This window comes from Genypterus blacodes, unplaced genomic scaffold, assembly GCF_046128005.1.
Source record: "Genypterus blacodes isolate CSIRO-AG114 ecotype Tasmania unplaced genomic scaffold, CSIRO-AGI_Gbla_v1 ptg000027l_1, whole genome shotgun sequence".
Lineage (NCBI taxonomy): Eukaryota > Metazoa > Chordata > Actinopteri > Ophidiiformes > Ophidiidae > Genypterus > Genypterus blacodes.
In genome coordinates, this window is record NW_027466840.1 from 3,588,851 (window position 1) to 3,600,988 (window position 12,138).

The 12,138-nt window shown below is 47.1% G+C and overlaps 1 protein-coding gene across 1 annotated transcript; it reads right to left on the reverse strand.

Annotated features, from left to right (window-relative positions):
- Window positions 1-480: 480 nt before the first annotated feature.
- kpnb3 (karyopherin (importin) beta 3) lies at window positions 481-11,835 on the reverse strand. The gene is made up of 26 exons (XM_076143884.1): window positions 11,680-11,835; window positions 9,692-9,772; window positions 8,597-8,789; window positions 8,217-8,319; window positions 7,892-7,988; window positions 7,700-7,804; window positions 7,081-7,203; window positions 6,839-6,959; window positions 6,564-6,651; window positions 6,236-6,342; window positions 5,993-6,117; window positions 5,758-5,847; window positions 5,405-5,578; window positions 5,102-5,320; window positions 4,884-4,967; window positions 4,641-4,773; window positions 4,427-4,548; window positions 4,055-4,151; window positions 3,709-3,881; window positions 3,428-3,539; window positions 3,280-3,335; window positions 3,071-3,193; window positions 2,465-2,684; window positions 2,146-2,374; window positions 1,805-1,946; window positions 481-1,304 (listed from the first exon to the last, which is right to left on the reverse strand). Exons 1-26 carry the CDS (start codon window positions 11,755-11,757, stop codon window positions 1,218-1,220), a joined length of 3,282 nt encoding a protein of 1,093 aa, XP_075999999.1. The 5' UTR covers window positions 11,758-11,835; the 3' UTR covers window positions 481-1,217.
- Window positions 11,836-12,138: the final 303 nt, after the last annotated feature.

Consider the following 12,138-nt stretch of genomic DNA (forward strand, 5'->3'; position numbering starts at 1 on the left):
ATTGAGGACAAATCTCAACAATCCCAGAATCAAGCGACTCATTTTTCAGAGGTTTTCACTGGAATTTTATTGTTGGTTAATTTCTGGAATTCCATCATATCTGCAAAAACTGCAAAGGTTCACAGCCGCGTCGCTGGTAATGACGCGTATCAATCATTCTCTTAACAGTTCACGTTCCTCCCGCTCCATCACATGCACCGTGGCTGTGACCCCACTAGAGATTATTGCGCAACCTTTCTCAGTGGCTCTCACCACGCTGCTGCTGCTGCTGCTACCAAAGTGACACCAACCGTTCGGCACATCTCATCTTCAAACTGGTTTACTATCCACGGCTGTGTGGGACTCTATGGAGGGACGCTGCTTACGTCCCTGTCCACTTCCCCCCAGGACAGCGATAATGTAAATTTCCTAGCTATTATCTTTTTAATTTTCTAGAGTTAGCCACTTACAAACATGCCATTAGTTTTTTTTGAACACATCCTCTGGGCTGTGGCAAACAGAGGCCATTTCCCCCCAGGTAACACTGGGTACACAGAAAAAGGAGGAACATAATAAAAATACAAAAAAAAAGTAAAATTCACAGGAGACAGGCAGTGATCGCCCAGTGTAGATTTCCACCTCATTCGGTTGCTCAAGTCCACAATAATGTCCTGTTCCCATTTCCCAAATATGGCCCTTTGCTGCGGAGCCGGAAACTCCAATGAGTTTACATCTGTTGAGAATGGAGAAGGGAGTCCCTAAGGGCAAAGCTAGACAAGTCAAACATCAGGGAACGGCTGAGGGAGAGGAGGGGGGGGTGAAGATATGGAGCTGTGATAAAACAGGGATAATCCAGTTTGATGCTGCAGATTCCCTTTGCACAGGTTGAGAACCAGGACTTGCATTTGGTTTACAGGGGGGAACGTCTGTGAGGTGGGAGGGACAGGACGGGGGACGGACAGGACAGGTCCTCCACTGTGATAAATATCCAACCTGCTCCCTAGGCTCCTCTTGAGTGTAAGGTCGGTACGAGCAGGGCGGTGGCAGCAATGGAGGAGAGGGGCAGGAGGGGGGGTGGGGGTGAAGCCAGCGTCCGTACACACTTGCAGCAGGAAGAGGAGGAAGTGTGTGGATGTATGGAGGAGATCCAGGAGCTCAGCTTTTTCTTCATCATTTGGTGTAGAGAGAGGGGGGAGCCGGCATGGTGAACAGGCACACACACGTACACACTCACGGGCTCAGGCAGTGTTCAGTAGGTCCTGTATGGCTTTCTGCTGCGTCTCATTCAGTGTCGATACGCACTGTGTCCATAATGCTGCAGAGCCCTGGTGGACACAGACACATCCACGTCACACACACACTCATGTCACTGTTCATGTCAAGCTCAGACTACAAGATTTTAGCTCAGACTTAAGCCCCAAATGAGGAAAATTGCTGCTTGAATCTTCCACTCGTGCAATACAACAGAAGTTACTTTAATAACTGAGCTGCTGAGGTTTGCTCTCCTGCTCAGTGAACACTCATCATCAACAGAGCTCATAAATGAAGAGAAAAAATCTGTAGTTTGAGCAGTTTGGAGGTTTTCCAAAATTCAAGTAGTCTAAACTTGGCTTATATTGATGCAGGGAAAATGTGTATTGGTCAGGACAAAACTTAGATTGCAATTCAACTTGTTAAAGAGCCAAACCCTGTGGGACACTTTATGGAGCTGATAATGGGCCAACAAAGACTCACTATATTTGTTGTTAGTATCGAAGTATATGAAGTGCAGAGACACCGACGGTAATTTAAACTGTACGTGCATGCCGTTGGGCCGACGGCTCACCTGTACTTGACGGATGACATTAGCCAAACGCTTGCTGCATGCGTCTTCACTCTTGACAGATTCGTTTGCGACTCCTTCTGCAATGATGAGGAAAATCCTGGGGAGGTTGGCGTTGTCGGGTCCCAGGACGATGGGATTGTTGCTGCGGACGAGGTGGGACAATGATTAGCAGGAAGAAACTAAAGTGTCCCGTAGAAAAGGGATCAACTTCAGGAGAACTGCGGAAGGAGCTGAAGAGGCACTGCAGTGTTTCTGAATCTACGTTCATAAACAGAGCAGAGATCTAAACTGAACCATACAGCAACATCAGCACAGGAGAAAGTAAAGTCAAACCGTCCCACCTTTCAATAAGGTCACACAAGAAGTCAAAGGTGTGGACGGCCTCCTCCTTGTCCTCGTTGAGTGGGAGCCAGGTGAGCCAGTGGGGGAGGATCTCGTTCACGTTGACACACTCTGATCGAAACCTCATGACCTTTCCCACAGCAGAGACGCAGTTCTCTGTGGCATTGACGTTCTCCTTGGAGCGCGATTCGGCTGCCTGGATGACTCCTACCAGCAGGGGGATGGCCTCTGGACACACACATCATACACACACACTTAACCTCCAATCACCTGGGACATCAGCAGCGGCTCTAAACACTTCCTGACCAGCATGATTACCTGTGCAGAACGGGCGGTAGCTCTCGCCTCCATACTGAGCCATGACGCCCACACCGTAGGCGGCCGCCTGTCGGACCTCCGGGCTCGTGTCGCATAGCGACTGCAACATGGGCCGCAGGAAGTATTCGGCATATTTGAAGGAGGAGGGGCTGCAGTGCTCCACCACGTCGTCAAAGATGCACAGGCCCCACTGCCTGTCGGCCCACGGCCTGTTGGGACACTACGGGACAAAGATGAGGTCAACTTCACGCTCCTCAGCTGTGTGTGTGTGTGTGTGTGTGTGTGTGTGTGTGTGTGTGTGTGTGTGTGTGTGTGCGCTGATGAAGAGGACAGAAAATACTTTTGACAGAAGCAGTGTTTGTGGGGACTGAGGGAAACCAAAGACCCAGAGAGCTACAAAAAGGGAAGCTGCTCCATTTCACTTCATGGACTTAATATTGCTGGATGAGAAAAGCAAACGCTGATTTAGCGAAATATTTATTATTGAAGTCAACTTGGCTAATGAGCATGCGGCTCTGTGATGTCGCTCATTTCCTTCAAAGTTTGCTTGTGTTCCTAGGGAGGAGTGAGGCCCGATGTGTGCACAGATGACTCATCAGTACTTACTATTAGCTGGACGATGAGTTGGAGCAGCTGTTCAAACCAGGGCAGCACCTTCTCCTTGTAACTACTGAAGACCGAGTGCAAGATGTCCGACACTTTGGTGAGGATGTAAACGTCATTCTCATCCTGCAAAACACGAGGAGAGGAAACAATGACACCTGGTGCATCTTTTACACAATGCTATTTTAAGATTCAGATGTAAAAGTGTTTACCTCATCTTGTAGCGTCTCTTCCACCTGCTCGTCATAATCTTCATCCTGTCTTTTGGCTGCGAATGACAAAATGTTTAAGTTCAGTCAAGCTGATATCGCTGAATTGAACGTGACGGGGTGCGAGTGCGAGTGAGAGTTGGATCCTCACCGTGTCTGAGCTCCTGGTTCTTAAAATGCTCTTCCAATTTTGCTTTCAAAATGCCGCCCAGCTCCTCAAAGTGCTCGTTGTTCAAGCAGCCGTCTCCCATCAACTCAATGCACTACAACACAAAACAAACTATTCATCAGGATTCATTCATTCAATGGACTGAAGACATGAACCGACGCATCAAAGCCCAAATTCTACAACAGTGGATGATAAACTAGTTTTAACATGAAGCTAAATTTAAGTAATCTTTCATCTCTGCCACATTAGTAGTAATCTGTTACCTTGGCAAATGAATGCATGATCTCAGACAGGACGTCGGAGTCAGGCTCTGTGCCGATGGACTTGATGAGAGCGTCGCACATGAAGTGCCACATCTGGGTGAGGTACTCAGGCCCTCGGACCCTCGCACACTCCAGAAGCAGGGGCATGGACTCGGCAGCTGCGACCCGGACGCGTCTGACAGTCAAGGAAGACAGCAGCTCCACCACAAAGCAAATAGCATCTCACACACACCAACACACACCCAACGTGCCGGCGATCATGGGAGCCAGGCAAGGAGACATTCCTTTATACATCAAAATAAATTCAGTGGCCAATCTTTGTTGAGCGTTTGTGACAGAAGGATATCATCATGGAAGTAGAACTTGAGTAGAGGAACCATCAGCTTCACCACCTGTTCTGTGTATTCCACGAATCCCTCCTTCAGCTCTTTGGCATAACACACCTGGAACATAAAACCACTAGTTATTGCAAGAACTGGGCAATTTAACAAACACTGTAGAGTCTTTTATGTGGAAAATTTACTTTCTCACCAACTAATTTATTGCTTTAAATGTTCAGGTTTGGGTATTTTGGACAACCCTAACAAGCAATGCACAGTCGTCTCTGAGCTCATCCTGTGCTACCGGCCATCAGTCATTTGTGGCTCTGTATCGTCTTGACCTCTACAGTCCTGATTACTTGCTGGGACACTTGTGTCTCCCGCAGCTGTTTGCTCACCAGCATCTGGCAGGCAGTGGCCTTCTCCTCCAGGCCCGCTGTCTTGATGCCGAAGCTCTGCTGGTCGCCCAGGTTGACAAACTCCCAGCCGTCATCCTCAGAAATGTTCTCCATGTCCTGGGCTAAAAGACGGGACACAGCATTTAGTTTGACTGTTACAGCGATGTCATCTTGAGGAAACGGCTAGCTGGTTGAAGCCATTGCTGTTACTTACTGTCGAGCAGAGCCACCTCAGGCTTTATGGAGGCCGTCTTCATCAAGGGGCCCATGACCACAGGCAGGTACTGCTGAAACTCCTTCCCCAGGATTTTACACATCCTGGCCCAGGCTGAGATCATGTATGAGATCTAAAGCACACACACCAGGACATGATTCCAGACCGACTAATGCAGTGATCGCAATCGTGAAATGGAACATTCGACGCAAGTAAGAAGTAAACAAAGGGGTCAAGTTCTACCTGAGGATCGTCATCATCCAGATCATTGAAGTCTGTCTGCGTCTTGAGGAGCAGCTGCATCACGGCAGAGGCGTCTGGCATGAACTGATATGATACAGAGGGAGAGAAACTCAGGTCAACATGTCCATCCATGTAAATCAATCCCGGCAATCAGTCTCAGTTTTCATTTCAAGGAGACTTCTATGTTGACTCTTTGACCTCTTGGTTCAGACTCGTACCTTGTCCTTGCCGACAGCCAGACCAATGAGGCTGATGCACTCGATGGTCTTGCCGCGAAGCAGCCGGAGTTCCTTCTGCACCGCATTCTCCACGATGTGTTTGAGCGAGGGCATGAATAGGTCGTAGTACGGCACAAACTTCTCCTCGGCTGTGTCGGCCACTGAGGCGATGGAGGTCACCACCTGCTCTAGGACCAGTTTGGTGCCTTTCTGGATGAGCTAGGACAGGAAACGCAAATCATAAGTTCAGTCAGGAGCTTCATTCCTAAACAAGCATGTATGCAGATATTTATTTCTATATACCTCTTGAAGCTTGGCGACCATGATGACATGGAGGTGCTGCACCAAACTGTCCAGATAAGGGATCAGCAATGACTTGGGACAGTCTTCAGTAAAGTTAATGAGAGCTGCAGCAGCATGAGCCTGCACCCGAGGGTTACTCTGGTCCTCCATGGTCTGAAGCAGGGCCGAGATGACCTGGAGAGGACGAGGACGATGAGAAACGTGATGCATCATAACAACAACGCAGCGAGTCATTTCCATAAGCTCCAAAAAGTTATAGAACAATTCCAAGCACAGAGCGTGGATGTGCTGGTCAACCAGATGTGAGATTTGTTTTTTAAATATTCGCAAAATATCCGTGTCATTTCTCAAACCTTATCATGGAATTTCTTCTGGAAGGTGGGGGCAAAGTCTGTCGCCATCTGTCCAATAGCATTGCAGGCAGCATAGCGCACCCTTGGGTGCTGAGGGGGGAAGAACAACAAAACAGGATTATGACTCAGTACATCAAAGCTGTGGACACACTTGACCATTGTTTAAAAAAAAAAAAAAAAAAAAAAAAAAATTGTCTACATGGCTGAAGGTCAAAGTGACAGCAGTGTGACTTACAGGGTCGGAGCAGAAGAGAAGCACAAAGCTGACGATCTCGTTGAGGATGGCCTCCATCTGCTGGTGGCAGCCCTCACCGATAGCAGACAACGCCATCAGCCCAGCATGACGGTACTTCCAGTCAGCTAAACAAATACACCCGGTCAATTAAATAACTAATAATAACTAGAACACAACTTTCCATTATCAAACAACTTGAGCAATTTGGTTAAATCAATTTCTCACTCAGGTGTGTTTACTTACGGTTCTGCAGCATCTGCATGATGTGCTGTTTGATCATGGGCAGGATGATCTTTCCCCCCAGACCACAGGCGATTCTGTCCAGCGCGCTCTCCCCCGCCACAGCATTACTGTGTGTTACAAAGGATGCTTAGTGTCACAGAGGACAGAGCGGTGCATGCAAATGTTTGAGAATTTGAACTACAACTTTTCTACAGGATCCTAGACTGACATTGTTTAATGGCAGCAGTTTGGGTTAAGAGAATATTCAGGCTTGACCTGACATCTTTCCAGTTAAGCAACAACTCCCTGTACCGGCTGTGCTATTGTCCCTCCATATAACAATGGATACCTGTCAAAGTCATCATCCTCCAGCTCATCAGCCATGGCCCAGTCTTCATCCTCCTCCAGGTCCACCATCATCGCCAGCATCTGGGGCACTGAGCACATTCAAACATGTTTCCTTTAATCCTTTCAAGCTCAGTAACATTTTTAATCAAGAGCATGGATTTGGTCACTTTCAGGTGAATCGTCCTGCCTGTTTCCAGCAGGGGAACAAAGTGTGATCTTACGACACGAGTGGTGCAACAGAAAATGAATTCAGGGGATGATGAAACAAATCCTCACCACTTTGAGCCACGATGCCCGTGTGTTTCCTCAGCATGGCTGCTGCGGTCTCTGACAAGGTCACGATCACTTCCAGCGACAACTGCCTCTGCATGTTAGACAAGTTGGTGTCGGCACACAGCTGCAAAAAAAGGGAAAAGACAAATATTGTTAGGAAGCACAAATCTGGGGCTCAATTTGTGTGACAAATATGAAAAGCTGCCAAAAATAAATAAACCATTTAAAGCCTCCAAAATGTTCACCTTCAAACAGAGCTGCAGAGTGGGCTCCAGGTTGGGTCTCAGGTATTTAGGTGCTGTATCCGCAATCTCCACCAAGGACTTGAGCACAGAGTCGTCTCCCTGGTAGCAGGACTCATTCACTGCCTAAACCAGAGGAAAATGACAAAATGTTCAACCACAAGCCACCTGTGCCATCAATAACCTAGATGTTTAGCAGAGAGCATTGCAGGCGGCGCTCAAGGACATAAACAGTACAGGAAGTACAGGCCAGTCATGATGAGGACCTGAACACTGGTTTATTATGCCAACAAGAAATCCAACCAATTGCATTTCACCAATTATTGAGAGCAGGTGTGTGTTGGTGGGCTACTGGATTGTAGTTCCTTCTTGAATGAACACAGTGCACCTCTACAATACCAGATGAAGTCCAACAGCGCAGACAGTAGCTCAACAAACCCTTGTATATCAAAGATCCTACATTTCCTCCCTTCTACATTGTAACTTAACTGGCAGTAGTATCAGCATCTGGCAACGTGTCAATAGTAATTGGTTAATATTACTGTCAAGACACGAGCTCAACACATGTGCAGAGAAATGTGTCTCGCAAGATCACGTCAAACAGGCTTGGCTGACAACACACCTGCAAGATGCCTGGCAGCAGGTCAGAGAAGTGCTTCAGCAGAGCCGTGTTGCTTTCATTGGACAGGATGAAGGACGCGGCAGCTCGAGCAGCCAGGGTTCGAATCTGAAAGACAACGGAGAAAGAAATGAAGTTAGGGAAGGAGTAAAAACCTGACAGATCTACTGTATTGGACCATGCTTCAGCTCTTACGTGTGCGTTTGCCTGGTCCTGCATACACTGAACCAACATGCGCTTGATGACCTCCATATAATGCTGCTGCTGGTTGCCAAAGATTCCTGGGAAGTTCCTACAAACAAACAAACAGTAAACACAAGTGTCAGCTTACAGGACTTCTGACTGATGTGAGTAACGGAGTTTATTTTGATCATTAATTTGATACAGTGCTTATTATACTTGGAGCAGTGGGCCTGTGTTTCATTAGGCAGGCATCACTGTAACCTTCTCTCCTTTCACATCCAACTCAGATTGTCATAAATGTGATGAAGGTAAATTGAGGTCAAGTTAATCAGCTCACCAAAAGATGTGCAGGGCAGCTTCTCGCAGACCCACGCTGTCAGAGTTGACGGAGTCAAAGAGAAACTTGAGCACCTCAGGCCACTGATTATTTCCATCATCATCTACATGGAAGAGCAAAGCAGCATATAGGTCATTACAATCAAATCCTGTTTCCTCGTCTCTTTACCTGAAGCGAGGAATGCAGAACTAAACCGGTGGAACACATTTTACAGCACTGAACCACGAAAAATCCTCCCGCTCGCCTGTTGACCTCCAAACGTCCCTTTGATGCTCCCAATGCTTGGCAAGTACCTAGCACATGCAACATCAACCTGCAACAATCAATTACAAACTAGCACGGACAACTTTGTATCAGAAAGAAAGAAAGAAGAGTATTACCAATGAGGTTGCGGGACAACTCGGCAGCAATGTCAGAGACCTTCTTGCGGATGTTGGAGGAGGTCTCCTGTTGGATGCAGGACAGCAGCTCTGTCTTGATGGCCGTCTGCATGTCCAGGGTCAGGCCTGGGTAGATCTCTTCAAAGGATGACGACAGCAGCCGCCGCAATAGTACGGCTGCCATCTGTTTGAGCTGCAAAACACAAACAGAGTATTCTTCACATCATACAGTGCAACCTGATCGTGTGGTTACGGCCAAAACATCTTCAGGAAATCAGGTGGAATTCATTTTGATTAGGTGACAAATTCTTGACAATCGTATGCTGCCTTTACCACAGGGACAAAGAGTGCTGCATATTCAAAGGCAGAGTCACTCCTGGAACTGAGCACCTCGATGCTTGCTCCCATTTCAAGACTCTAAAAATATCAGCCATGAGGTAGAGGAGGCGAAGCACGAGGAAGCGAGCAGCTGGAGGATCCAGAGTAAACATAAGCCACACAAATGCCAAAACCGTGACTCAAAACTCCCGTTTCTGGCTGAGGCGCCGAGCTCAAAAATGACTGAATGCTTGAAATGCCAGCAGTGTTGCACGCCGCGAGCAAGACAATTGTAGCAAAGTAGGCAATTTTCCCCCTCAGAGTCCAATGTCAATCCCTCTGACCTGCTCCTGACTAACAGAGTGCTTTAGTAACGTACGGCAGACTCCCCCTTTTTGTAAAATGCTTTAACAGGCTATGGGTTTGGTTTCACATCAAACTGATCTGAAACCCATCACACATTCCTGCTTTAATTAGAGCAATTCATTACAAAGCTCTCTGACTTTCTGCACATCTGACAAAATTAATCAAAGACACACATTTTCTTATCTGGACACCCTTTCATAGTGAAGGACACCATATTAGAGTGAATTTCACAACAGCTGGGAGCTTAGCTGATTAGTCATTCCCCATGAAGTGAAGAATCTGCAAAACATCACTAGTTGGGATGTAATGGGTCAAATCCACAGGTAAGCCAAATGAACATGTTAGAGAAGGTGTGTCAGAGATACAGGATGAATGGAATGAGTGTTTGGTGGTGTCGTCGTGTGTACCAACCTCCTCTGCGGCTGACGCATCTCTGATTGCTTGCAGCAAGAACGTGATCTTGCTCTGGCCAGGGATGTTGTCATAGGTCTCCTACAAAGAAAACAAACATTGATGAAGATGAGGCAGTTGAAACTGTCACAAGTACAGAGAACACGTCAAAGAGAAGAACACATAAGCCAAAATTCTGACCAAAGTATTAATTTTGATCTTTCTTGTGTAGGACAGGAATTCTTCGCCTGAAGCAACCGCACCATGAGCACACATGACTTTACAAACAAAAGACATGTTCATTCCCACTGTTCTTTGGATGCAAATAACACAACTTATGTGCTAAAAGAGCACATCTTGGTCAAGTTGCCGTCTTCATTCTAATGCATTAGTCATAAAGCCCAGTGTGCTTCATCCTACACAGTCGGTCAGACCCTTGAGACCCAGTTGGAAGGTAAATGTGTGCACCTTTTCCAAATGCCCACGCTGTGAAGAGCGGAGGGGGCGGTGTCTGTGTGTCTTTTTGACATCTCACTGCAATTGTCACTGTAACCTTTTACTTTAAACTGGCCTAACAGCTCACACTCTCAATTTCTCTGTCGCTGCATGGTGGAGAGAAAACTTAAGAATGCAGTCCTCATCCGATTTCAGCATGACAAAGACCCTGGCGAGGGTGGTACCAACTGTGCTCACCTGGTGGCACTGCCATCCAGGATCATAATAATCCAGAACATAAAAATTTAGTTCCACCTTTAAACAAGCGTTCAAACTTTTGTCAACAATGTAGCTGCTGCGTTCAGAAACTTCAGCTTAAAGTCTATGCTAACCACTGATGTCACTTTACTAAAGATACAAAATGGCAGACTTGAAATACAGCTACAATAAATAAACATGTCACAAATATCTACAATGTTGTCATGTAATCGCTGTCCAAATGTGCAAGTTTGTGTTTCCTGTGGGCTTCACCTTTGTAAAGCTTGTGTGTCTGTGTCCACACACTGATGGATTCCAGTGAGCTTAGCCATCATGGCAGACAGTCTGCGTTTTATAAAAGGAAACCGCTGACGACTAACGAGGGCGGAGTGTGATAAGATTCAACCACATCATCCTTTAGCCGGAGTGGCAACAATGCTTTGCCCCGCGAGCAGTGTGGCTAACAGCGGCGTGGAAAGTGAATAGGCCAGCAAGACTGAGCCCATACTGATCCTGATCCCCCGGCAGGCTAATCCAGTGAAAGGGGAAGAGAACAGACAGCCGGTGACGTGGGTGAAACGGCACTAAATCCTCGGGCGAGTAGTGTTAAACGGCAGCACCAGCATGTTGTGTTGTGTTCACGTCGCCCGGCCAAGCCGATTGAAGGCCATTGCTCAAGTAATGCCAACATGGCTCCCCTCCCCAAAACTCAATTTATAACAACGTGACTTTCACATCGGACTGTGTCAACATGGCTGTTACTCAGTTAACAACGGGACATACAAGTTCACATTTAATTTATTATCTTAACTAATCAATCGACAAGCTCTACACGTGTATTTGTACTTGTGGCCAGTACTAGCTTATGAGCTAATACAGCTGTATATCATGGAGTGGATACTTGGCGTGATGCTACTTCCTGTATCCCGTTAGCAAAGTAACTAGCTACCCTGTCAAGTGGCTCAGCTCTTTAACTGGCTTCTCACTTTGAAACAAACCCACGGAGTGTATCGTACAGACACACACATATACGCACACAAAGCCGGCGGCACGCCTCGCTTCGCGGCTTCACAGTTTCATTAGTTTCGCTCCAACTACGCAACAAGGTGGAGATAGTTAGCATTAGCTCGGTTAGCTGCCCAGTACTCCCGTGTCGGCTTCACCTCGCACGTGGGCTCACGAGCTTGACGTGAAAGCTCAGTGTGCGCGCGGCTACGGCTGGAGGGGTGAGCAAGCTAGCGCTGCTAACGCGAACGTCCCGATTTCTAACATTGGCGGCGCCTCGGCGGTGGAAAATCGGCGACATTTTTTCTTACCTCTGCTTGTTTCCTGACGGTGTTGTCAGGGCTCATCAAGTTACCGAGCAAGAGGTAGAACTGCTGCTGTTCCGCCATTGCAGTGAGATCCAAAAAGACCAGCCCGGTGAAGAAGCGGCCAAATGAGCCCGGCAGACTTCGCTTGGGTCACACAATACTCCCGGCACCCCATTGGTTTGGTTTATTACGTCTACTCATCGTTCATTGGTCGCACTAACTGCTTAGAAGCCCTACCATTGGCTCTCACAGATAGTCGGCCTTGATTGGATGGAATTGACGCCAGAAAGTGAATGAGCTGTTGCTATTGGTTAGAAGTAAATGGTCAAAGCGCGGGAAATGAATACGCCCATGCCTGGGAAATAAACACAATATACGGCAAACTGTAACTGCGCGTTTGTATCATTGATGTATAGATTAAATAGACCGATTGGAACAAAATATAGGATGCATGTGTTATTT

What these genes read in the sequence shown, in the direction of transcription:
- kpnb3 (XM_076143884.1), bottom strand. Translation starts at nt 11,757, where the DNA reads ATGGCGGAACAGCAGCAGTTCTACCTCTTGCTCGGTAACTTGATGAGC. An exon ending in TGAGGTGGCTCTGCTCGACA is followed by an intron (nt 4,549 to 4,640) that starts GTAAGTAACAGC and finishes CCCGTCTTTTAG; the next exon opens with CCCAGGACATGGAGAACATT. An exon ending in CTACCGCCCGTTCTGCACAG is followed by an intron (nt 2,375 to 2,464) that starts GTAATCATGCTG and finishes GTGTGTGTCCAG; the next exon opens with AGGCCATCCCCCTGCTGGTA.